Source organism: Orcinus orca, chromosome 5 (genome assembly GCF_937001465.1).
Source record: "Orcinus orca chromosome 5, mOrcOrc1.1, whole genome shotgun sequence".
NCBI classification, from domain to species: domain Eukaryota; kingdom Metazoa; phylum Chordata; class Mammalia; order Artiodactyla; family Delphinidae; genus Orcinus; species Orcinus orca.
In genome coordinates, this window is record NC_064563.1 from 53,495,623 (window position 1) to 53,520,958 (window position 25,336).

Here is a 25,336-nt window from a genome sequence, read left to right on the forward strand (position 1 = left end):
GTTCCTTTCAGTGTGAATTTCTTTTTAACTCCAAGAGTCTATGGTCCTATCATATATAGGTATAATAGGCCAGGCTTTAGTTAGATACTCCCAGGGAGCCTACGAACAATATTGAACTTTCTAAGCTTGTACCTAAGACAGCGCTGCCCAAGTGTTAAGATGATCACTACATGTTCCTCCCTGTCTAATGTCATCCTGTCATTCACAGCCTGCCCACCCTGGTTCTTTAGTACCTTCTCAGGACCAGGAAGCAAAGATTCTCCACCCTAAGAGGGTATAAAGGAGAGAGATCCCGCTGGCGGTAGGTGAAAGGTAGAGAAGGGTTTCTCCACTCGAGAAATACATTTCCCTCTTCCTTCCACCAAAGAAAGCCATCAGACAAATAAGTACTTTTTAAAAGTGTACTTGGGCCTGGGAAGATTAAATCTAGTGGTTATTTACACCTGAACACCAATTACTCTACTCAGATAAAGAGAGGTTTTCCCATTACCATGTAGTTTAACATATTGACTAATTCCCTAACCTACTTATCAGTGTATTTACTGATTTCCTGAATAACTTCGGACTTCCTAAATTTCCTTCCTTTAGTGCCTACTAAATCAGACGTTGTGGTGAGTATCAGAGACTTAAACGGAAAGTAAGGCAGGTCTCCTGACGTTGAAGCGTCTATATTCTAATCGGGAAAGAGCTTAATAACCGGAAGATTCCACACGGCTGGTACGTAACGTTGTAGGTTATTTATGAGGTGCTCTGGGAGCCCCGTGGGGCGAGTGTGGTTCTGAGGGAGCATGGTTCTCTGGTTGCCGGGGAAGTGGGGAAACGAAGTGGGGAGGCTATTGAGTTGCATCTTGAAGGGTGAGCTGGGCTTTCCCAGGCAGAACAAAATGGGAAAGGGGGGTCTCAGGCAGATGAAAGGACACAGCTGGAATGACGTATAGGCTGCTTTGGGGATTGAAGATGATGAGTCTGCAGAGATGGACTGGGGTCAAGTGTTGAGGGAGCAGGACCTGGTTAATAGGTTGGGGGAATCTAGCAGAAAAGGACCGTATGGTTCATCTACTATAGTCGTAAAGCTTTCTCTTGGTTGTAAAACCCACTCTGCCCACAAAGTCTTATTTGAGAGCTTAATACATAAATAAGTGAAAGCAGGGTGCTCTGTCTGAGGAGAGAGTAGGAGACCTGAGGCTGCTCTGCCCGGGATCTCCCGCATCCCACGCCTCCCCAGAGCTTTTGACTATCCTCTGAGGACCCGCAGGCTGTACTGAGCGCGGGGTCGGGGAGGGGTATCAGCTGCTCATCTGGGTGATTTTCTTACTTGATAGAGGATGCAGCCGAGCCCCAGACCTGAAGCTGCATATTCAGGTAATGACAGAGCAGGGGCTAGAATGGAAGTCTCCTGATAGCCAGTTCTAGGAGCTTTCCAATTCATTCATTCATTTATCTGAAACATTTATAAGGTGCCATCTTGATGCATCTACGTTAGATTTTAGGGACTTAAAGGTGAATAGGAAGAATACAGTTCCTTTTCCATGGGTCTTATAGTCTAGTGGCGAGGACAGACCAGAAGAGCAACAATTACAAGAAAACAAGAAAGGAGATATTAGTTGTAGGGAGTGGGGGAAAGTGCATGGGCTGCTTTAAAGAACTGCAACCCTGAGTTCTGAAGTGAGGTGTTCAGAGAGCCAGAAGGACTGTCCATAGAGAAAAGGGCGTCAGGAGGTACGAGAAGGCGTGGAGAGGAGCGTCCAGGAAAACAATTAGCCAGCTCTGCAGTTTCATACAGGTCTCTGGGATCAGTCCCAGCCTGTGTGTTGCTCAGAGGAGCCTGCCTGGGGTGACTGGCCACAGGCCACAGATAACAGGCCTGATAGGTTGTTTTGAACGTGTTGTATCGGTCAGCGATGCCTTGTCCATGAAGTCAGTTCCTCCTGAGTGCCAATTATCCTCTGTCTCATAGACCCAGGAAGGAATCAGCTGTTGGATGACACCAGTGCAACTCACCACTTAGACCCAAACATGTCTTTAAGGAAGTCCTCACCAAAGACGGCATTTTGCTGAGATCATTGTTACCCATTTCCTTCTCATTTTCTTAGTCTTCTTAAAATATCTCTGTTCCATTAATCAATTCACAGCAGGGCTATACGTGTTGTGTATACTGATATGGTTGCTAGTACTGCTAGTAGGTTGGGAGTGGGGTATAAGGAGAAATCACAGGACCCTAGAGAGAAGTAGAGTGTGAGTTCTCTTGGAAACATTTGTGTTCTCTGCAGCACTGAATTCCAGATGGTGGTAATGAAGTATCCCCATCATCACTGTCCCCCTTGAGAAGCACGTTGCTGGATTCTGAGAAACATCTATTCAGCCCCCTGCGCCCCTGCACCAATGTCCTCTTCCCAATGCTCTTGATCAGCCAAGAAAATTGTGGGTTTCTTTTTCAGGCAGTAATCCATCAGGCTCTCTCTCCCTCCCACTTCGACCGTCTCTTCTGCCTGAGTAACCTTGGTCACTCCATCACCTGTCAGTGAAGCCCAGGCAATGTTTACAAATGCATCTGGAAGAAAAGCAGTCTGTCTGGGGATGCCATAATTTTTCTGCCAAAGCGGGTCCCAGGTGGACAGTAAGAGCCTGTGTTTAGGGAATGGGTGGCATCTTCAATCAGGGTGTGTGTGACACTATTACTTACTGAACCTGACAGGCCTCCAATTAAAGTTGGGTAGGAAGCAGAGAACTGGAAAGTTCCCCAACCTGCTGCACCAATATATCAACATACAAACAGGAAGGAAAGAAGCTGTCCTCATAGTCAGAGAAGTGACTCCCAAAATAGGTCAAGGAAGTTAATTAATTTACTTACGAAATAAGACCAGACTATGTGTTTACTCTCTTGTCTAGATCTCCCGTTTGAAAATATTTTAGAGGTTATTGGAAGGCACAGTTTTCATAACATGATGAATTCCAGTATCATATTGTCTGGTCATGCTATTGTTAATATCATCATTAGTGTACATTAATTGTATTGCTTTATCAGTGATAATGAAGATGGTAATAATAATAATAAAGATCATATGGTTGCTTTCAACTGAAAAATCCACAGGGTTAGCTTTTCCTGAGTCCATCTTCTGGCCCAGATTGGTCCCTCTTCATTGCTAGGATGGCAGGTGGGCTAGAACTGCCCTTTTTTCTGCTCATAACATTTTTATATAGGTGACCTTGGGTTAACATCAAAGAGAGCCTTGCAGGGGAAAAGATGTTACAAAAGGGAAAGACACATGTGTTGGAGCATCTACCTATGGTAGGCCCATTGTACATGGTTCCTCATCTGATGCTCAGGTAAGCTGCGAGGGAATGTTGGGGCCTCCATCAGCAGCCCCTCTTTGCTTTAGGAGAAGCTGTGAGGTGTCATAGAAGACACACAGCCTCTGGAGAGAGACCCAGGGAGTGCTTATAACAATTAAATGAGATAATGCACACAGATCACTTTGCCCAGTGCATCGCACAAAGTGAGTGCTTGGTAAATGGCAACTAGAACTATTACTAACTGTGGCTTTGAGCAACTCACCCAATTCACTGACCCTTAGTTTCTCCATCTGGAAACTGGCGATGGCGATGCCTACTGTGCAGGTTGTCACGGGCAGGCACTCCTCCAGTGGGAGTTATGGCTGTTACTACAGTTGAGGAAAAGGATATCAGAGAGCTTTACTTAGCAGTAGCTTCTGGAGTGTCTGTGCAGGAGCCTTTGCCTCGTAGATGGGATAAAAGAGATTAGAAACAAGTATTGTTGGCTGATGGTTTTAGAGACTCAGCATTGGCAGAGAAGTTATCTAGAATCTGGACCAAGCCCTATGTGTGCTTGATTCACTTCTAAGTCAAAACCTGGAAAATTTTCTTTTTAGGTTCTTAATCTTTAATCTAGAAACATCTGTTCTTTTCCACAAATCCTGTTAGAAATTGTGAGGGTGAAGAGAAAGTTCCCAGTTTCTTGTTCAACCTTTCTTTATGAGACCTACTGCCCCACGTCCAGATGACTCTGATGACTGAGCCATAAAGGCTTTGTGCGGAAAGGCAAGGAGGGCAGGCACTGAAGTGACAGCCAGTCAAAGATTTTCCAGCTCATCTCTCCAGGAGTACGCAGTGCCCCCGCTGACAGAGATGACAGTCCTAAGAAGCTTCTGTGAGGGGACCAGGCCATCACCCCCTTGCCCTGAGAATTCAGTGGGCAGGACTAAAAGAGAGTGCTAAGAGAACACACCTGAGCCCTTGCGTGGCCTCCTCAGCCCATCTGACAATCACGTTGGGACCAGGTTCCCCCGGGACAGGCTGCGTTCTTGGCAGACGCCCAGGAGGGTGAGACCCAGAGAATCTCTCGTGGGCCTGGATCTGCTCTCAGTGGAGGACCTTCCCAGAGACATGAGAAGCCCCTCCGAAAAGGGGTGCCATCTTGACTTTTTTCCAAAGTGGGCCACATGCAGAGAGGGAGGACCAGAGACTCAGGACTCAGGAAGTTGTTAGAGAGAATCTTCTGGGTGTGGGCATTTGGTTACAGCTCCTAATTCTTTCTAGTATAGTTCTCCCTCCTGGGGTACAAACACATACCACTTTCACCTCCCTCCCTCTCCTTCGCCCTTTCTACTCTCCAGCCCACAAACTCTAGAAGAATTTGGCCTTCTGTAGGGCATAAGTATGAAGTTTGTATTTTAAGGAGTGAGTGTTGCTGCCTGCTGGTCCATGAGGATGGAAGGATGGAGTGCATGGTAAACAGTACTGGGGCACAGCTGACCAGGATCTGGGGTAACTGTTTTTCCTAGATTCTCACCTAGATAGTCCTAATGGATTGCTTCCAACTGGACAGCCCCTACCAAATGCAATAGCAATGGTGGGATTTTAGCTGACTTTTCTACAAGACAACTCCGGTGAATGGAACAGTGAATCGCTTGGATATGTTGGTGGCTTCTTGACAGAGGCATGCCCTCCAAGGAAAACACTGAGTGCTTTTGACATGATTTATTGTGTCGAGTGCTCTCATAATTAAAACATGCTTAGAGGTGTTTGCAAAGGAGCAGGCATTTGTATCTAAGTTTTATACGTAAGAGAAATTCATTGCATTGTTTATTTTCTTTAAAAAGCCTCAGAAGTTATAAACTGGGGTATTTGTAAATAAAGTCTCAAGATAAATAACCAAGGACTATTGAATTTATTACAGAATAGGAAATTCCTGAAGAGTTGATAGGATATAAAGATATATTTATGTGTGCATGTGTATACATACATATTTATGTAAATGTATACATATATTTATATGTTTTCAACTACTTTGCAAGGGACTTTGAGGACCAGGTCTATGTAAATGGCCAGTGGTGAAGTAGAGTATGAAATGTTTGTGATGCGTGCTAGCAAATCATTGCTTTTCACGCACATACAGCTACCCGTGGACACTCAATAAAGCACAGGCACAGACTGTGTCTAGGATGAATGCATTTCTTGGGTTGTTAAATCAAAGTTTCACTGTACTGCTTGCTGTTCTGTCTTCTCCATGCCAGCTCTACCCTTTGTATTACGGTGTTTGTCTATGCTGTACCCCAGAAATTGGCAGCTCCAATCCTCAGGCTGTCAACTGGAAAGGCCGTTTACCAGCGTCCCTGCAGCTTGGGATGCCAGTGCTTACACCTTCTTCAGTTCCATGTGGAAGAATATATTCTTCCTTCAGTTTCACTCCTCCACCTCTGCCTACATTTTTCTTTCTCCATTATTGCTTTTGATCTCTCCATCTCCATCTGATTGTAGCCATTTAACAAAGTTCTGCCCTGTGTTCTTTTCTCTTCATACCCCCTTTGCTTTGGTGATCTCACCCCCTTGCCAGGGCTGGTGGAATTTGCAGGGGTCGGGGCAGTGACCTCCCTGATTCACTCGGCTGGCCATGGGCCCTTAGCACCAGCCTCTGTGACCCGGCAGTGTGAGGAGGGGCACCGAGTGGGGCAGGGTGTTCAGAGCTGATGGCTGGCACATGCAGAGCTCCTGAGCTGCTGTGCCCAGCCAGTTAGACTCTGCACGTAGTCTGCCTTTCCCCAGAGCCCCAAGGGCAGGAGCTGGTGCTAGGAGTAACTCCTCTATGAGTTTCCATGAGCACTCCTGTCTCAGGTGCTTATCCTTGCTTGTTGTTCCTGACTCACGTCTAGCCCCTGTTTTAGTGCACAGAATGGAGGCTGCTTAAGTATCACTTGTTCAGAGAGAGAGAGTACTTTGCGCTGGTACCCTGTTAGTTTCCATGGAGCCCTCACCACAATTTGTAATTCTCTTATGCACTTATTTACTTGTTTTCTGAGGCACAGCTTTTTTGTATGTTTTGCAGCACAGCTTGTTTGAAGGGGACTGTCCCTGTAGAGATGAGAGTTCCTCTTGGGCAAATACCTTCAGGAACAAAAGTATGCTTTTTGCCCAAGGTTTATCTGGAGAAAGGCTGAGTAGGAGGCGGGTCTGAGTCTTTTACCAGGTGTGCGCTGAGGGGCTTCAGAGTCTGAACCAAGGCCTGCTCATTTGCACTAAGAACGAACCTAGCCTTGTTAGGTTGGAGATCTGGCCAGCAGTAGTGGTAGTAGGGATAAAAATAAGAGCAAACATTACTAAACATTTACTGTGTGCACCAGCTCTACTGAGCACTTTACATACTCGATCTTAATCTCACAAGATAGAAAGGATGCTGAGGCCATCATTATTCCATTTACAGAGAACGAGTCCAGGATCTAGACAGGTTCTCAGGACTTCCCAGTATTTTCCACTTGACAGAATACACCTAGAAAATGACGTTTGTACGGATGTGGGAAGGTCGTCATGTGTAAAGGGACGAGGCTGTTCACAGGTAGCAGTGAGTAGCCTTGGGCCTCTCCCACCTCCTGCTGCCCTGAGGGCTGAGGGAGCAATACCTTGGCACACCTATAATTTTTGGCAACCTGCTTGGGAAGCTCTAGGTTAAGTACATTTTTCAAGTTGCACAAGTAGTAAATGGCTGAGCAGGGCTTGAAGTGAGGTAGATCAGCTCTGGGACTAATTGCTCTGATGCTTCCCGGTGCTCCTCTGCTACGTGGTGTTGGGATGTGTGTGTGGGGAGTTGAGGCATTGGACCTTTCTTTACAAATCTTTCTGCTCCCTAAGTTCTCTTTTTCACCCTAACTCACACAGGCAATCTAATCTGAACTCTTCATTGTGCATAGGAGGAAATTGAGGTCGAGAGACGTGAATGACTTGTTCCAGGGTCCTGAGCTGCTGAGGGACAGAGCTGGAACTAGATCCCAGGTGTCCTGACTCCTGACCCAGGCCCTTTGTCTCTTGCAGCTCTCATGACTATTTCACGTGTGCCTGTCTTGTTTTTTTGCATCGATTGATGCCAAGCCCTTTGTCTCGGAGTTCTTTCCTGTCTTCTGCGGCACCCTGCCATGCTGAGCCCAGAGCCGGCGGCCAGTCCCTCTCACAGCCGTGCTAGGGGCTCTCGGTATGCACTGTCCGCCCCAGCAAGTGCTGGAGAAGATGTCAAAGAAACCCAGTTTCTCTTGTGTGTGCTGGAGGAAACTCATTTTCACAATCAGCAATTTGAGAAACTTGCATATTTCTATTAAATTGTGCTCACCTTTTCTGAACTGGTAACTGACATCCTTCCTACAGGGCTGTCAATCCAGCCCCACATAGAAGAGCTACATGCACTTCACAACACCCTTCTCACGGCTGACAGGTGACAGAAAGCCGCTGAGCTTAGAAGTCATTTTCATGACCTGGGTTACAGAAGTTTTGAGCTAGAAAAGTGCTCTCCTAATCAATGGAATAGAATGAGCTACAGGCTCTTTTGAAACCCTAATAAGAATGAGGGTTTCCTTGATTCGCTTGATTCTCTCTGGCGAGTTTTTAAATTTTTTGAGGGGGTGTGTCTGCATGGAGCAACATGGTGGTAACAGTCTCTGGAGCAGGCAGAATCAAATTTAGACTTGCCTTTTGCCGCTGACTGCTTCGTTGCCCCGGACAAGTCACCCATCCCCCGCAAGCCTCAGTTTTGTCATCTGCAAAATGGATCTGACAATGGTACTTATTTTGTAGGATTTGTTGAGAAGATTGTGCAGCTGGTGTTCAGCTAGTGCCAGGCATGTTATCAGTGCTCAGTGGCTTAGCTATTATGATCGGGCATACTACAGGAAAGCTACTATCACCTACCAGGGAGGCTGAGAGGATTAAATGAGGTAGTATATGCATGGTGCCCAGGGCACAGAATTTGCCTAATGATAATAAAAACAATAGTAATAATAATAGAAATGACTAACATTTACTGAGTGTTTACTAACTTCTGTCTTAGAGACTTTAAAACATCAGGGGCAGCTGCTATCATTATTAAGATTTCAACCTACAGCTGTGTATTTAGACAGTATTTTGGAGAGCTAGTCTTCAATAAGCTTGGAGACTGCCCTGGATTTGTTCATCTTTGCATTTCCTCTCTACCCTCTCACCCACTTTGCATTTCTGCCTCTCCCACCCCCCAGTGTGGTTAAGAGCAGTTCTCAGATATGTTTGGGGGAACAAATAAATGCAAGTTTGTGGAATGAATGAGTGATCTTAGGTCATTGAAAATAGGTTGCAGAAGGGCCAACCCTTCTGGTGGTCACCTCTCAGGTCTGGCTTCGATTTGGGGAGGGGAAAATGGTCTGTTCTGAAAAACAAAACAAAGAAACTCACTAGGCTATCTAAATAGATCCTAAATATTTAGCAATCTTCCTCGGCATGAAAATCCAACCTGAGATGAACACTAGAACGAGGAGACTCTGCTTAAACTTTGCGAAGGTCTGCAGAACGAGCCCAGGGAGGCGGTTGGAAGCCTCGTCTATGGGAAAGAGCTCTGTTCCCCTTACCGCCTCTCCAGGGATTCAGTTACCAGGGTTCACCTAATGTTGGTTGAGAAGATGCTAAAGAACAAGTGAGGGTGGCAGGAAATACAATGATCAACCCTAGTGCTGAACCATAAGCTTAGAGTGCCAAGAAACGTACTACTCGGTGTGACGGGCCTTTATTGCCTTTTAGACCGTTTCATCCATTGCAATTTATTAATCCCCATCTAATGCGAAAAGTGTTTTGCTTTAAAGATATCAGAGGCAGCTTGCTGAAATGGAGGACCGTGCGTTTTGGAGTCCTGCAATCTTAGATTTGAGTTCTGGCTCTGCCAGTAAATATCTGCCTGCTTCTCAGGAAGTTACTTTAACCTCTGACCCCCTGGCTTCTCATCTGAGGGCAGAACTAAAATCACCCCTCCCTGCACTGGCTTGGTGGGGATGGAGAGGAGGCGCTACACTAGAGCACCGTATGCAGTGTTCTGAACACAAAGATTAGTTTACTGTACCTCGTGGTGTTCTGTGGCGGGGCTGTTTACTAGAGTTTTCTGTTTCTGCCTTCACTTTCTTTCACCAGGATGGTATTGTAAATCCATTGTTCAAATGACATTATCTCAAAAACGTTCTCATTTGTTATGTGCCTTTTCTCAGCTAGAAAGAGCATTTATCCTTCTCCCTCACCCTCCCTCATCCAGCCATGGCCAAATCCTCTTCTCCATCCCAGGCTTCCTGTCAGCCTCCACTTCAGGGCCTAGAGCCCCGTGGTCTCTTGCCTGTTCTGTACAATATGCACACAGCCAGATTCCCACCTCTGTTCTCTCCCCACCGTGTTACTAAAATACAGATCTGGTCACGCCACCGAACTTCTCAATGACTACAGAATGATGTCTAACCTTCCTGCCCTGGCCCCCAAATCCCTCCTTCTAGAACTCACTTTGTTTAAATGAATGATCCTGATGGACCATTTTGATTAGGGGATGATAGTCTTTGGAGAATGGCCAGGATGAACTTGGAGGGCGATAGAAAGATATGTAGACTGCTCTGGATAAGATACGAACAAGAGTTTTAGGGCTTGACAGTGAGCAGGTGAGGGAGTAGAAGGTCAGTTTAAAGGAGGAAGGCTGCCCATCAATGGGGCTGGAGGCTGAAGTCAAGAACAGAGGGTTTGTGGACATTCTCTAAAGCCAGGGAGAATTGGAGTAGCCTATATTCCATCGTAAGCTTGCTGTCTCCTGGGACGGACTGCATTATATCTCCTATCTCTGGCCCAAACTTTCCATAAAGTTCACTGCACATACAGCTTTACCTTGCTGTTACTTGGAGGACAGGAGGGACTGGGGTATCATCTAGTTGGATGATGAAGTGAAGAAAAGGGAAGAAGCCAATGAAACATGGAGTGGAGACAGAGACTCTATGGAAGCAGAGATTCAGAGCTGGAGGAAGTAAGCTTCGCTACTCTCTAGGTTTATTGAGGGAGACTCTAGATTTTCTGATTGTGCATTACTGGGAATCAGAACAAATTTTACTTAAATGTTTCAGAACAACTTGACCTCAGCAAACTGGAGGACTTAGGGGCTATGCATCGATTATAAATGTGGCAGTGACAGCTAGTTTTCCTTTTCTTGACCACCAATAGAACCCCTGTAATACTTGGGTTGGCAATGTACCCAGTCAGAAGACTACATTTCTCAATCTCACTTGCTGTATCTTAAGTGTTCAGGTTTTAAGCAATATAAATGGAAGTTATAGGAAAGGATTTATGAGAAAGCTTCTTTAAAAAGGGGCAGAAATGTGGGAAATGACCTGCCTCAACTTCCTGTTTCCTTCCTCCTTCCAAAACTCAGACAAATTGACTGGAGCTACAGCAGCCATCGTGGGTCTTGCAGGCACCTTGAGGATGGAAGCCAAGTATCCAGATGGTAGACCAGAAAGATCAAGGGGCCTGATTACCCATGACTGCAGAGCCACAGTAGCAGCCTCCCTCCAGACTTCTGTTATACAAGAGAGAAGTGAAATTATCTTTCATTTTTAGTTTTCTGCTGTATCAACTGAACCTAATCCTAGTCTGCTAATACAGTAGCAGAATAACAGTGATTATGAGAGGGCTCTGGAGTCAGACTGCTTTCACTCTGTTCCTTGCTCTGTCACCTCTTAAACAAGAGCCTGAAACCAATTACCAAAGGTTTCAGAAGCCTCCTTTTTCTCATCTGTAATATGAGGAAAATAACACCACTTACACATGGGGTTGTTGTGAAGATTGAGTAAAATAATGTGTAAAGCAGTTAGAACTCTTTAGGTACACAGTAAGTGCTCAATAAATGGTAGCTGCTGCTATCATTATTATTATCATGACTATTATTGCCATAATTACTTACCAGGTTTAGCATTCAGCTCCATTAATGGAGATGATGGGTACTTTAGGGTAGAGACAATTTCTTATTTATTTTTGGTATTGCTCCAGGACTGGCATATGGTAGGTACCCAATACAGCTTTCCCAAACCATATCTTATTAGATTTTTGCTACTATTTCTCATGAGCAGATGATAAAAATTACTGGTATAGTGTACCGGGCAGGGGACTGATACTATGCATGCTTACTGTCATTTAATCCTTACCAAAACCACCTGAGAAATGGGCTGAAAGGGTAGTTGTAGACAGTGCAAGAGCTTAGGAGTCATTCAGACCTACACTCTGTTTGTGGTTCAATTTCATTAATATTAAAAGAACTGGAAAATAGTTTTATTTCTCCACTCACGTTCCATGCATAGGAGCCTCTTGGGGCAGATTATTTTTAATGGCCAGGTGTTGCTGACACGGAGGCTTTACTTTGTGTTTCATCCCAAGCCAGTGAACTAGAGAACCTCTATAAACTACCCTCCTTCCATCCCTCATCTTGCAACAAAGCTGTCAGTGGGAACCAGGAAGAAAAACTGTTTCCCCTATCTGGTTTATACAGTCTGGTATATACAAAAGGGTTTTAAGGTTTGGCATGGGCGCGGGGTCTGGTTGTGGGCTGCTGAGCTATTCAAGAGTAGATAAGACCTTTTGGACAAGGGTAAAGGTTACAGCACAAGCTGCTTCCTCTGATAAATTTCCCTCTACCTGTGATAGGGCTGTGGGCAGTTATGGTGTTGGGGCAGGAACCGTAGGAGGAGCCTGGGAAGTTTTTTTTCTTTTTTAAATTTTATATATTTTTGGCTGCGTTGGGTCTTTGTTGCTACACGCAAGCTTTTCTCTAGTTGTGGCGAGCGGGGGCTACTCTTGGTTGCAGTGTGCGGGCTTCTCATTGCGGTGGCTCCTCTTGTCGTGGAGCACAGGCTCTAGGCGCGTGGGCTTCAGTAGTTGTGGCGCACGGGCTCTAGAGCACAGAGCTCAGTTTTTGTGGTGCATGGGGCTTAGTTGCTTCGCGGCATGTGGCATCTTCCCGGACCAGGGATTGAACCCGTGTTCCCTGCATTGGTAGGCGGATTCTTAACCATTGCGCCACCAGGGAAGTCCCTGGGAAGTTTTTGTAACTTTGGGTCTTGTCAAATTATAGAGAAAGTGGCTCTCTCTCTTAGATTTGCTTCATGTTATAAGCTGGTTTGCATCTCATGGGAGATGATGCCACAAGGGCAAAAGTCTCTTAAGAATCTGCTGGCCAAGTAGTTCCTATCTTAACATACAATTCCTCTTCTTGTAGGTCATGGCTATTCCAGAGGTAGCTCCTGGTTGCTATAGTGGAGTAGTCCTTAACCCTGGCTGCACATTAGAATTCCCTGGGGAATTTTTTTTAAATGCCAGTTCCTGGGCTCTACCCCAGTCTAACTGAATTAGAATCTCTAGGGCGTAGAGCCTGAGCATCGGTATTTTAAAAAAGGAATAAACAGAAGTTAAAAGAAAATTTTAAAATGAGTCACAAACTGAGAGAAAATATTTGCAAAACCATATATCTAATAAAGAACTTGTATCCAAAATATATAAAGAAGTCTTAAAAGTTAATAAGAAAATGAAGACTCCAATTAAATAATGAAAAAAATATGTGAACACTTTACCAAAGAATATATTTGCATGGCAAATAAATACATAAAAAGATGCTCAAAATATTCGTAATTAGGGAAATGCAAATTTCAACTGTACTGAAATATCACTATACCCCGTCCAAAATGGCAAACAAACAAAACAACCACAAAAAAACACACCTGACAATTCTTAGTGCTGGCAAAGAACAGAGCAGCTGGAACTCTCATGTATAGCTGGTGAGAATCAAAAATAAGATAGCTACTTTGGGAAAATGTCTGGCAGTTCATTATAAAGTTAAACATATACTTGCCACAAAACCCAGCAATTCCACTCCTAGGTATTTACTCAAGAGAAATGACAACTTGTGTTCACACAAAAACCTGTACAAAGATATTTATAATGGCTTAATTCATAATGGTCCCAGACTGGATCAACCCAGTTGTCCTTCAACTAGTAAATGAATAAACTGTGTGGGGCTTTCCCTGGTGGCGCAGTGGTTAAGAATCCACCTGCCAATGCAGGGGACACGGGTTTGATCCCTGGTGTGGGAAGATCCCACATGCCGTGGAGCAACTAAGCCTGTGCGCCGCAACTACTGAGCCTGTGCTCTAGAGCCCGCCAGCCACAACTACTGAGCCCGCCTGCCACAACTACTGAAACCCTCATGCCTAGAGCCCCTGCTCTGCAACAAGAGAAGCCACCGCAATGAGAAGCCCGCGCACAGCAACAAAGAGTAGCCGTCGCTCACCGCAACTAGAAAAAGCCTGTGCGCAGCAACGAAGACCCAACACAGCCAGAAAATAAAAATAAAAAATAAAATAAATTGAAAAGAAAAAAAACAAACTGTGGAATATCCATATGGTGGGATACTACTCAGAAATAAAGCGTAATGTCTCATTGATAACACACAACATGAATGAATCTTAGATGCATCATACTAAGTGAAAGAAACTAAACTCAAAAGGTTACATACTGAATGAGTCCATTTATATAACATTCTGGAAAAGACGAAAGTATAGAGACAGAAAACGTCTCTGGTTGCCTGGGGTTGGGGGTGGCAGGAGGGGAAAATCACAAAGAGGTAACATGAAGGAATTATTTGGGGGGTGATGGAACTCTTCTGTATCTTGATTGTAGTGGAGGTTACACAATTGTATGTATTGGTCAAAACTCATAGAATTGTATATTTAAAAGGGTCAACTTTACTGTATGTACTTATAACTCAGTAAAGCTGAGCCTCCCTTCCCCAATCCATTATTCAGAAGCAAATTCCCCAATTTAAGTTCATAGTCAGGGTTGAGAGATATTGCTGGCGTAATACATTCAAATCTAGTTTCTGTTATTTAAACTTCAGTTTCCTCATATGTAAAACTGGAGATAATAAAACCTACTTTGAAGAGATATTATGAATCTTAAACGTGATGATGTATGGCAAACTCCTAATATAGGGTTTGGCACAAAATAATAATAACCACTTAATAGGTGCTACGTGCCAGGTGTTGTATGGGCATTTTACAGATACCTCATTTAGTCTTTACAACAGCTCTATGAAGTAGGTATTATTGTCACCATTTTCAGGGTGGAGAAACTGAGGCTCAGAGAAGTTATGGAACTTGCTCAGAGTCTCACAGCTGGTCAGTGGCTGAGGCAGGTTCCAAGTCTAAAGTTATCGTTACTGATTACTTTACCACTCTGAAATCTTAATTTCAAGCATCCTACTCTTCAACTTCACTTCTGTCTTCTAATTCACTTTCTTGGTGTTTTTACTTCAGTGATTTCCTGACCTCATTGAGAACACCAGTCTTCATCGATCCTACCACTTCTCGAAAATCACCACTACCTTCATGTTCTCACTTCCCTTCTCATCCAACCTAAGTTGTGTGGTCCAGCAGTAGTTCCTCTTCCTTTTCTAGTATTCCTAGCCCCATGGCTTTTTTCCCCCTCTCTCTCTGCCTAGGAAAAGCTAAATCTAGTCAATCCCAACGTTTTCTTTATTCTACTCTTGCAACCAAGCAGCAGTTATTGCTGAAGATAGATGCAGATATGGAGAAGCAGTGGGAAGTTTGGTCCAGAGAGAAGCTATATGGAGATGATGGTGGGGGAGTGGAAAGAAGAGGGTGGAGGGAGACTTTCCTTGGTTTAATGGCAAAGGATCATAGAGTGAGAGGCCTGGTTGAAGAAACCTGATATAAAAATGCTAACTTTGGCACAGTTATTTTGGTCCTGTCCCTGGCTGGGGGCTCTAGGAGGATTCTGGCTGGCCTCAGCTGGGAGATGTCAGTTACAAAGTGTAGAGAAGTGTTATGGACGAGACCATGTGCAGAGAGGGGCATCCCTACTGGGACAGAAGCAGGGCTTTCTTTTGGTGCCTGGTGCCGTGGTGAAGGCACCAATTACTGGCCAGTACTGGAGCCTTCGGTGGAGCTGGTTCAGTGATGTGCTGGTAAAAGTTTAACAACTCACTCTCTGAAAACAAACAGCAAACAAACAAACTCTGATTTGTAGCATTTGCAAATTTCTGTGGTGTAAATACTCCCTCCATAGCCCCAGTCTAGGTTACACAGCGCCCATGAGCACGCTGTCAGGGGGACAGGCTACTAGAATGTGACTGGGCCTTGTTCTAATTTCTAAATGTAGTGAAGCACCTTGAAGGATAGGAAGGAAGGATTCATTTGTGGGAATTGTCATGGTTTGGGGGACTGGGCCTTAATAGGATGGGATCTAGAGGAGACTGTGCAGTCTGCATTGACCAGGCAGGACTCTGAACCGTCTGCCCTACGTCCTCTGTAGGACTCCCTGGTTACATGCCTGCCTTTTGTCTTACCACTGCTCTTCTGTTCTATGTGCTAACATTTTTAGATTTATAAATTTATGGTGTGTAAGAATCTGGCACCTTCCCCCAAATAATTTCCTTGCCAAACAAGTTTGAAAATGATTGCAATCAGGTTAATATTAATAGAATTTCAAGCATCCACAGAATTTATTCATGTATAAGGAAAAACTCCTCTATTCTGCAGGAATCTCAAATATTAGGATATTCATGCATATTAGAGAATGACTTCAGGAAAAGATAGTGGTAAGACCAACAAGGATATAAGGCATGACAGGAGATAAATCAAATCGGTCCTGGAAATATTTTCCTCATCACATTAAAACGATGTCAGATATAAACAGTGCACTTTCTGATGGCGTTTCCCTAGTCTGTGCATCCCACATGGATGGAGACTGTTTAGTCTGGATGTACGATACTAACGTAGACCCTTCTTGTGATGGTGTGCATTAGTACACAGAACTCCCAGTGTAGGTTAGCATCTTTACTTCTCCAGAAACATTTGAAGAGGCCACAACATTCACTGCCAAGACATGAGTTGACCCACGTGATCTGCCAATCCCAAACCCCGCAAAGCCTCATGCTTTTGCAGTATAACCATCAAGAAGCAGTAAGTTTTCCTTTTCTTTCTTTTTCAAGGTATCCATTGACCCATCCCCAGCATCTGGGAAGATACTGTGGATTCCAACTCAAGAGAAGAGGAGGAAGGAGAAAAAGGAAATAGAGCTATTTCACAAACTATCAACGTGTAAGTCCTGGTACTTCATTAAAAAAAGCAAACGCGTTTTATGATTCTTTCTCAAGGAGAGAGAAGGCGCTGGCTGAGCTACCTCTGCAGAACATCAGTCTGTTGCAGTGCTGTGGCAGATGGTGCTTTGTGATTCTCACGATGGCTTTATTTCCTAGCTTGCTTTCCTCCTGCTTGGAGATCACAGTGCCAGTTTGAGGCTCATAAAATCCCAATCATATCAGATTTACTGACTTGTCATTTTGCTACTCTGCCGATCCAGTATTTATTATTTATATCCTGGCTCTATCCACCCCCCACGAAAGAACTGACCTTTCTTCTCCTGAAAGGGAGACAGAATAAAAATAGAGCCATTAGGACATGACAGGGAATGAGAAGTTGGGCAATGGCTAGGCACCAGAATATTTATTTGGATCGAAAAACCAAAGAAAAAGGAAGCTACTACAATGAGCCCAAACCTAGCGCTGAACTCCCTGATAGTCAAGGCAAAAAGGGGGCATGATGACCACTTTGCTCATCTCACCACTAAATACTCTAGGAGAGCGGGACGAACAGTAACAGGCCTGCAGGCACACTCTCCACAGGCCTGCGCCTGCACAAGATGCTTACCCGACAATATGGATGCAACGGCTGCAATGATGAAGGACACGATGACGCCGGGTCCTGCCATTTCCTTGGCCACCAGGCCAGATACCACGTACATCCCAGTGCCCACGCAGCTGCCAACTCCGAGTGAGATGAGGTCCACGGTGGTGAGCACCTGGGCTAGCTTGGTGCCATGTGCTGTGGTGGCCCCAGTTCCCTCTAGCATGGACTCCACCGGTTTGGTGCGCAGGATCCTGGAGTGCATGGCGTACCAGGCAGCCCCCCACTGCACTCGCCGGGGGTCCAGGGAGGCGAGGAAGCCACTCATCCTGAGCGAGATGGGTTGTGGTGAAGATCAACTGATGGCAGAGGGCTGCAGAAGCCTTAGTGGATGCTTCTGGAACTCATCTAGTGACCAGGGATCTCCCTTTTAGGAAAGGTCGAGAGGTCCCCAGGGCAGACTTCTCCTGGGAATGAATGTCTGCAGGAAAAACACAAGAAAAAGGAAGATGAGACCAAGTGGGAAACAAACTATGGCTTGAAGGCATTGATGGAGGTCAGTGTACTGAACTGGTAGAACTGATCTAACCTGTGTTTTTATAATGCAGGAGGGTTGCATTTCCCCCTTTGTCTTGCCTCCAGTCCTAAATGACAGTCCGTAGTTTGCACTGTGTGGCATAGTGGTTATGAAGAGGGTGGTCTGAGTCAGGGCTCTGCTACTTACGGTTCTGGGAACTTAGAAATGTTACTTCATGTCTCTGTGCTTCAGTTTCTACTGCATAGTGGGGATAATCAAGCCTCCTGCCTTGTGTCGATGTGAGAATTAAATTAGTGTTTGTCTAAAAAGAGCTTAAGACAATGCCTGGCCTGTGGAGAATGCTCTTCTGTCAGACTCTAAGTGCTTCTTACCTGGCTGTGCCAAGACTTGGTCTGTGATCCTTGGGCATAATCTCTGGGGACACAAATCCTCATTTTCTATATAAGGATGTAAAATTGGATCTGTGACTCTCAAGAGGGGCAGTGCCACCCCACGGGATTGTCTTCGAACTTTGTTCTCAAATGAAATGAAAATGTTTTGAGAAATTTTTTGCTCTCAGAGGTTGGGGTAGGGGGAGTGTTCATGGCATTTGGTTGGTGGGCCCCAGAGATGTTAAACGCGTGGGATGGTGTCATACCATTTTCAGATATCGGACATTTTTTTTTTAATTAATTAATTTTATTTTTGGCTGCGTTGGGTCTTCGTTGCTGCGCACAGGCTTTTCTCTGGTTGTGGTGAGCGGGGGCTACTCTTCATTGCGGTGCGTGGGCTTCTCATTGCAGTGGCTTCTCTTGTTGCGGAGCACGGGCTCTAGGCACGCAGGCTTCAGTAGTTGTGGCGCACGCGCTTAGTTGCTCCGCGGCATGTGGGATCTTTCCGGACCAGGGATCAAACCCATGTCCCCTGCATTGGCAGGCAGATTCTTAACCACTGCGCCACCAGGGAAGCCCCGGACATTCTTGTAGGTGAAAATTCTGGTTATGATGATCTGAAGCTAAAACCTAACTCTGTTTTACATATAAGCACATGAGATTATTTTGGATGGTTTTAATAGACAAGTACCTTGACTTTTCCAGGAAGGCAATTATAGAATAAATTGAAGGAAGATTGTAAATTCTTTAGTTTTGAACTTAAGTGGAGTTCATCACTGTTTTAGAAAACCAAGACACCCTTTCAGTGCAACCCATGGTGCTGCATCACCCATTCAGCACACCTGTACCAGCCTGCCATTTGAAACTGGCACGTTTACAGTACTTTTTCATATAGTGCAAGCATCTCATGATGACAGCTGTACTTGCCTGAGCGTTTAAATACTGAAATATGTTATATACAAGCAGGTTACCCATCAATTTTGCTTTAGGATATTAAAGAGGGGTGTATCAAGACATGTATTACAAAAAAGAGGTGCTGGGTCTGATAGACTTGAGAATTATCGTACTAGATGATTTCTAAAGTTTTGTCAATTAGAAAATGCCAAGATTATATGAAGTTACTTTCTTTGGAAGCCAGAAGCTTCATAAAATTCTATAAAGAATTTTTAAAGTATATCTGGAACATTGATTCCAAGTACTGTGCTGATAAGCCTAGGACATTTACATTTACAGCAAGTTCCAGCCCGTGTAATCTACCCATATTATTAATTAATATGACTTAACACTTAATGTAACACTTGTCCACTTCTAAAAGCTTTGTAGATACAACCTAATTAGAAGAATCAGGTGAAATGTAGCAGTTTGGCTCACAGGGGTTGGGTGATGGACCTACTGGTTTAATTTCCTCCTAAATTTGGCAGCCTTGCTTCCTGCTGTGTGTTAATTCTTGACATCTTAGATATCAGTACATTTAGATAGTGCCACTGTATATACCAGAGTCATTCAAAAGCCTAGAGTGCCAGCATTTTTTTTTTTTAAGATTTCCAGATTTGTGAGAAAATGTATACCAGGAAGGCTGCAAGAACAACTGCTCTACTGGAGCTCTTGAGCTCTTGTGGGGAAATCAATGTACATATCTATTTAATTTCAACCCAGCCAGCATGTACTGAGCATCCGTTATGTGCCAGGCATGATGTTAGGCTCAGGGATGCAAAGACACGGTCCCTGTTCTCGTGGAGTTTCCAGTCTAGAACTGGAGATGATGGTCACCCAAATCACAATGCAAGGGAGAAGGTTTTTTTTTTTTTTTTTTTTTCTGAAAACCTTGTCTTTACTTATTTTTCATATTACAAATGTATATAGCATGGCCATTGCAGAAAAATCAGACAGTATCAACAATAACATTCAGTGAAGATAGATAAGACAATTCAACACACAGATAGAAAAATAAAAACCAGATCATTCTAGAGAGGGATAAGGGGTATGTTGTAGTGTCCCCCCAAAATTTATATGTTGAAGCTCTAATCCTCAGTACCTCAGAACGTGACCTTATTTGGAAATAGAGTCGTTGCAGATGTCCTGAATAATTAACTAAGATGAAGTCACATTGCAGTAGGATGGGGCCCTAACCCAATACAACTGGTGTCCTTATAAAAAGAGGAAATTTGGACACAGAGCCACACACACAGGGAGAACGAGCTGTGAAGATGAAGGCAGAGATCAGGGTGATGCATCTGCAAGCTAGGGAACACCAAGGATTGCCAGCAAACCACCAGAAGCTAGGAAAGAGCCCTGCAACAGATCCTTCCTCACAGCCCTCAGAAGGGACCAACCCTGCTGACACCTTGATCTCAGACTTCCAGAACTGTGAGACAATAAATTTCTGTTATTTAAGCCTTGCAGTTTGTGATACTTTGTTATAGCAGCCCTAGCAAATGAATACAGGCTATAAAGGAAGTCAGACAGGGTGATGAAGGGGCGAGAGGGTCTCTGTGGTCACAGCATTGGCTCCTGAGTGACGGGAAGCAGCTGGTCATGCCAGGTGTCAGGGGAGAGGGTCTTGCAGAGCTGGGCCAGAGGGGAGACGGGGTGGCCTGCTCTGGGAACTGAGTGACACTGGGACAGTGTGACGAGGAGGATTCAGGTACCACGTGAGAGCTTTACATGTGTCAACTTGTTAAATCTGCATTTACAAGTGAGGCAGAGAAGGCCGGGGAGGTCCAGTAACTTCTCCAAAGTCATGGAGCCCATAAGTGCAGAGCTGGGCCTTGGCTCCACTTGCCAAGCTGTTATTCCTGGCTTTCCTGCCTGAGGGGCACAGGGTCAGACTGCTGAGCGTCTCTCAAGCCAAGACAAGGGGTTTGTGTTTACTCTAAGAGCCATGAGAAGCCATGGGAGGGTTTTATTCAGGTGGGCACCATGATATGATTTACATTTTTAAAGGCTCATTGCAGCTGCTGCGCAGTTAACTGAAGACTCATGCCCGATGATGAGTCAGTGCCAGGACAGATGTGTCAGTACAGAGGGGAGTGAGGTGTGGACCTGCTGCTGAGGGCAGCCATGGTTCTCCAACTTGGCTGCACAGGGGAATTACCTGGGGATCTTTCAGGAACAATGGTGCCTGGCCTCAGCCCCAGAAATCCCAATTTGATTGGTCTGAGGTGTGGCCTAAATATAGGGATTCCTTAGATCCTTAGAGCTCCCCAGGTGATTCTAGCACAGCAGGGTTAGGGTCCACTGCTCTGTGAGTAATGACTAACGTGCTGGTGTAGAAAACCAGATACTGCCTGTGATGGTTAATTTTACTTGTCAACCTGACTGGGCTAAGTGATGCTAAATAGCTGGTGAAACATTATTTCTGGGTGTGTCTGTGAGAGTGTCTCTGGAAGAGATTAGCATCTGAATCGGTGGACTGAGTAGAGAAGATCCCCTCGTCAGCATGGGTGGGCATCATCTGATCCGTTGAGGGCCTGAATAGAACAAAAAGGCAGAGGAAGAGTGAATTCACTGATTCTGCTTGAGCTGAGATACCCATCTTCCCCTCTCCTCGGACACTGGTGCTTCTGGTTCTTGAGCTTTCAGACTCAAACCGGGACTCACACCACCTGCCCCTCCCGATTTTCAGGCCTTCCGACTCAGACTGAATGATACCACCAGCTTTCCTGGTTCTCCGGGTTGCAGACAGCTGATCATGGGACTTCTTAGCCTCCATAACATGTGAGCCAATTCCTCATGTAAGAAATCCCCTCATATGTATCTGTATAAATCCTATTGGTTCTCTTTCTCTGGACAACTTTGACTGACCCATTGCCATTTTCCACGTGGGGTCCCAAGGCCAACAGGTACTTCCTGTTTCTCTTCCTGGGCAGGTAACTGGGCCTTTCAGCAGCAGTCTTCTGCAGGTGGTGACTGTGGATCTGGAGATACCCTTTGGGATATTTGTCCTGATCAGCCCTTCATCAGAAACTGTCACAGAGACACTGAGAAAAGAACCAGGCTGGTTAGGGACGTGACAGTTTCACTTTGGTAGATAATTAGAAATCATGGTGAAAACACAGAGAATCAACTAGAATAAAAGTTGAAGGTGGTAGAATTCCTTCCTGGCTCCATTCCCTCCATGTAATTCCTCTGAGTGCTTGCTTTATTGATGCAAACAGGGGCTTGGGGCATTTCCTTTCTTGGTTGGAAATTTACTGGAGAGAACAAAATGTACAAAAGAAAACATGCTTCTAAGTGACTATTGACAATATCCATATTCATTACCCCCAGATTATGTTAATCAAAGAGAGTTTTGGAAGCTTATTGCTGTTGTCTTTCCAAGATGAGCAATAAATGTGTGTTGTGCTTTCTCTAGCACTTTAATTCAAGTTTCTCAAAATACTTCACAGCTATAGCTAAGGAAGGCTTGCAGGGCCCCTGGGAGAAGGGAGTCATCATTGTGGTGTTTGCCGACATGCTTGAGGGTTCTGTGGGCTCCAAGTATAATGACAGAAAGAACAGGTTTGTGTGAGGATGAAAATAATTATGGCTTGGAAGTTCACCGTCTAGGTAGGATTGTTGAATTAGGTTGGAGCCTGCGTTCGGAGGCGAAGACAGGAAGGAAACGAAGGCTAACAAAACAGTAAACAGCCTCAAATCATTCCTGCCTGATTTTGCAAATACGCTAAGGGATTACAAAAATCCCTTCCTGACACTTCCCATGAGCTGGTGTCCAGCCTTTGCTGGAACATCTGGAGCAGCAGGAACATTGGCTGGTGGAAGCTGCCCCTTCACGTGGTTGAACAGTTAGGATTGCAACAAACTTCTTCTAATCGATGTCCCTAGGCAAAAGGAGGTTGCAGTTGAGAGTGCCAGGTTTGATGAGCCCTTCCAGGTGACTGCAGGATCTGAAGGAGCCTTCTGAGGCCCCGCCCCCAACTCCTGTACCTTGTGTCGTGTGCTAGCCCTCCTCCCCACCAGCCCCGCTGCTTCTCCTCTGGGCTGAGCTCCTGGCTCCTGGTTAAGAACCTAATTCAGGAGCCAGGTCCCCTGGGTTCAAAGTCTGGCTCTGCCCTTACTCGCTAAGAGCCTCTCCATGCTTCAGTTTTGCCATCTATAAAATGGGAAAATAAGGGCGCTAACTAGCTCACAGGGCTAGTTAGGAGTGAAGGAGTTAATGTGTGTGGAGCTTTTAGCACAGTGTCTGGCATACATGACTGCCAGGAAGTGGCAGCCTGCTAGCATCAGCCTCCTCTGGCCGATGACCAGGTCTTTTTGTCCCTGACTGCTGACACCCCCTCCCACCTCCCTAGGCAGCTCTAAGAGGGTCCTTGGCCTGCTGCCCAGCCCTTAACCAGGGCTCTTCTCTGCTGAAGCTCCCCTGGATTCTGTGGCTGCAGACTGTACACCCTGGTATTTCACTCCTAGGTGTCCATGCTTGCCTTTTTCATGCTTTTAGGGAAGGGCTTTCTCCTTTCCCGTGTTTTGTTATCTAAAGGGGTATCCTCAGCCGATTTGCTTGGACCTTTGGATGTTATATCTGCTCTCATTCCTTTACACCCTTGACTTTTCTGCCCCAAATGCACACACACAAAGGTGGCTAGGGCACGGTGGATTCACCTGTAGTCACCACCCTACCCCTGAAAGCACGACCTCCTTTTGACTTTCTTGCTTGTGGCTTACGGTGGCTCACTTAGCCGGAGCCTTTGATGGCAGATTCTCTGCTGAGGTCCTGGCTTCTGTTGCTCTTCTGTTTCTTCCAAACTTGCCACTTATGGCTCTAAGTTCGTATCCCAACTGTGGAGTCACTTGCCTATCAGTCACTATGATTTTACACGGGGTGGCCAGACACAGGTCAGATATATGTGAATCCCAGGGTCTGCGGCGTCCGAACAGAACACCCTAGTAAATTGAATTGAGATCTATGTCCTGGTAAATTTCTCCTGTTGTCCCCAGTTTTGTTCTCTGTATCTGTACTGATTAACAGGGCTAATCTGTTTATAGGAAAGTCTTCAAGTTTTTGAAGGCAACTAACATGTCTCTTGGAGTCTTATCTTCCCCAGACTAAACATCTTCAATTTCTTCAGTGATCAGCAGTGTCTCACATGGTATGGCTTCTAGATCAATCACATTCTGATTTGTACTTCTTGGGCAGGCTGCCGTTTATCATGGTGACATTTTTGAACCATAAAAGAGTGGTAAGGGAGATGTTTTTGATCAGTCTGGCCGTGTGTGTGTGTGTGTGTGTGTGTGTGTGTGTGTGTGTGTGTGTGAGAGAGAGTGTGCGCGCGCACACGCATGAACCTCCTAAATCATACAATGCTGGTGCCTGACAAATTCACTCAGATGTACAACTGGCTTTAAAACCAGGGTTCCTGATTTTCAGATTGCCAACCTTCCCAATTATGTCTTTGCTAAGTGTTTGATTGAGATCTCAGACACAGCTGGCTTTGTTTTGCTTGGAATGTTTTTTAAAGGAGAGTTTGAATCTATGACAACTGAATAGCTATGCAAAAGAGGTGGTACCATTTTGGCTTCCTTTACAAAGCTTGCTATTTCTTTTTCTGTTTCTAAAAAGTTATTGACTGTGTTAATCAGCTTTTGCTGCAGTAATAAGCAGTCTTAAATTTCAATATGTTAAAACAATGACATCTATCTTTTTTCTGATACATATTTTAAAATATACATTTATTCTTTTAAATTGATTTACAACGTTGTCTTAGTTTCAGGTGTACAGCAAAGTGATTCAGTTGTGTGTACATACATATATATATATATATATATATATATATATATATATATATATATATATATATATATATGTCACTTTCTCCTCCAACACCCAGGCAGGGAGGATATCCCCACCTGACATCATCTTCCCCTCCTTCCTCCCCCTGACGTCACGCCAGTGCTCTTCCTACTGCTCCATATTTAAGAAGGTGGACAGAGCTACCTCCATTTTCTTTGTATGATATCACAGTCATGCCAGGCTTGGGGTGATCCCCAAAGGAAAACAAGGCATTTACCTAGTTGTCTATGTGGTAATGTTCCTTTAAAGGAGCTGAGGGTGTTTAATGTTCCTCAAAACTTTTCCTATTGACTTGGCTTCAGTGGGAATTCCTTCATCCTAATTTGGAGAAGCAAGAGTCTTGTAGGAGTCTAATCAACACTTTTCATTATTAACCAGCTGGCTTCCTCAGTATCGCCCAGGAAAATCCTTAAGTAGATACATCCCTGCAGCTTCTCTCCCTGCATATGCTAAATAGAGTTGCCCACATGAGAAGCTCCCTCACAAATCCATAACTGCAATTTGGATACCTTTGTGCCTTTGGGGTTGGAGCCCATATTTGAAACTCCTTTTGTGTTCCCTATTCACTGTGTCTTAACCCATAGCCAGGCCTCTTTGTACTTTGATTCAGTTATTCTGT

At 44.8% G+C, this 25,336-nt stretch overlaps 1 protein-coding gene across 2 annotated transcripts in view; it reads right to left on the minus strand.

Annotated features, from left to right (window-relative positions):
* SLC7A14 (solute carrier family 7 member 14) overlaps positions 1–25,336 on the minus strand; it is a 123,649-nt gene that overhangs the window by 54,350 nt on the left and 43,963 nt on the right. The window contains exon 2 of one of the 2 annotated variants that reach the window (XM_004270559.3): positions 17,046–17,502. In XM_004270559.3, coding sequence (XP_004270607.2) covers positions 17,046–17,349 — 304 coding nt within the window. In that variant the 5' untranslated portion in view covers positions 17,350–17,502. Of the gene's footprint in view, positions 1–17,045; positions 17,758–25,336 lie in introns of those variants that run through there. The other variant, XM_049709781.1, reaches the window with a different exon arrangement.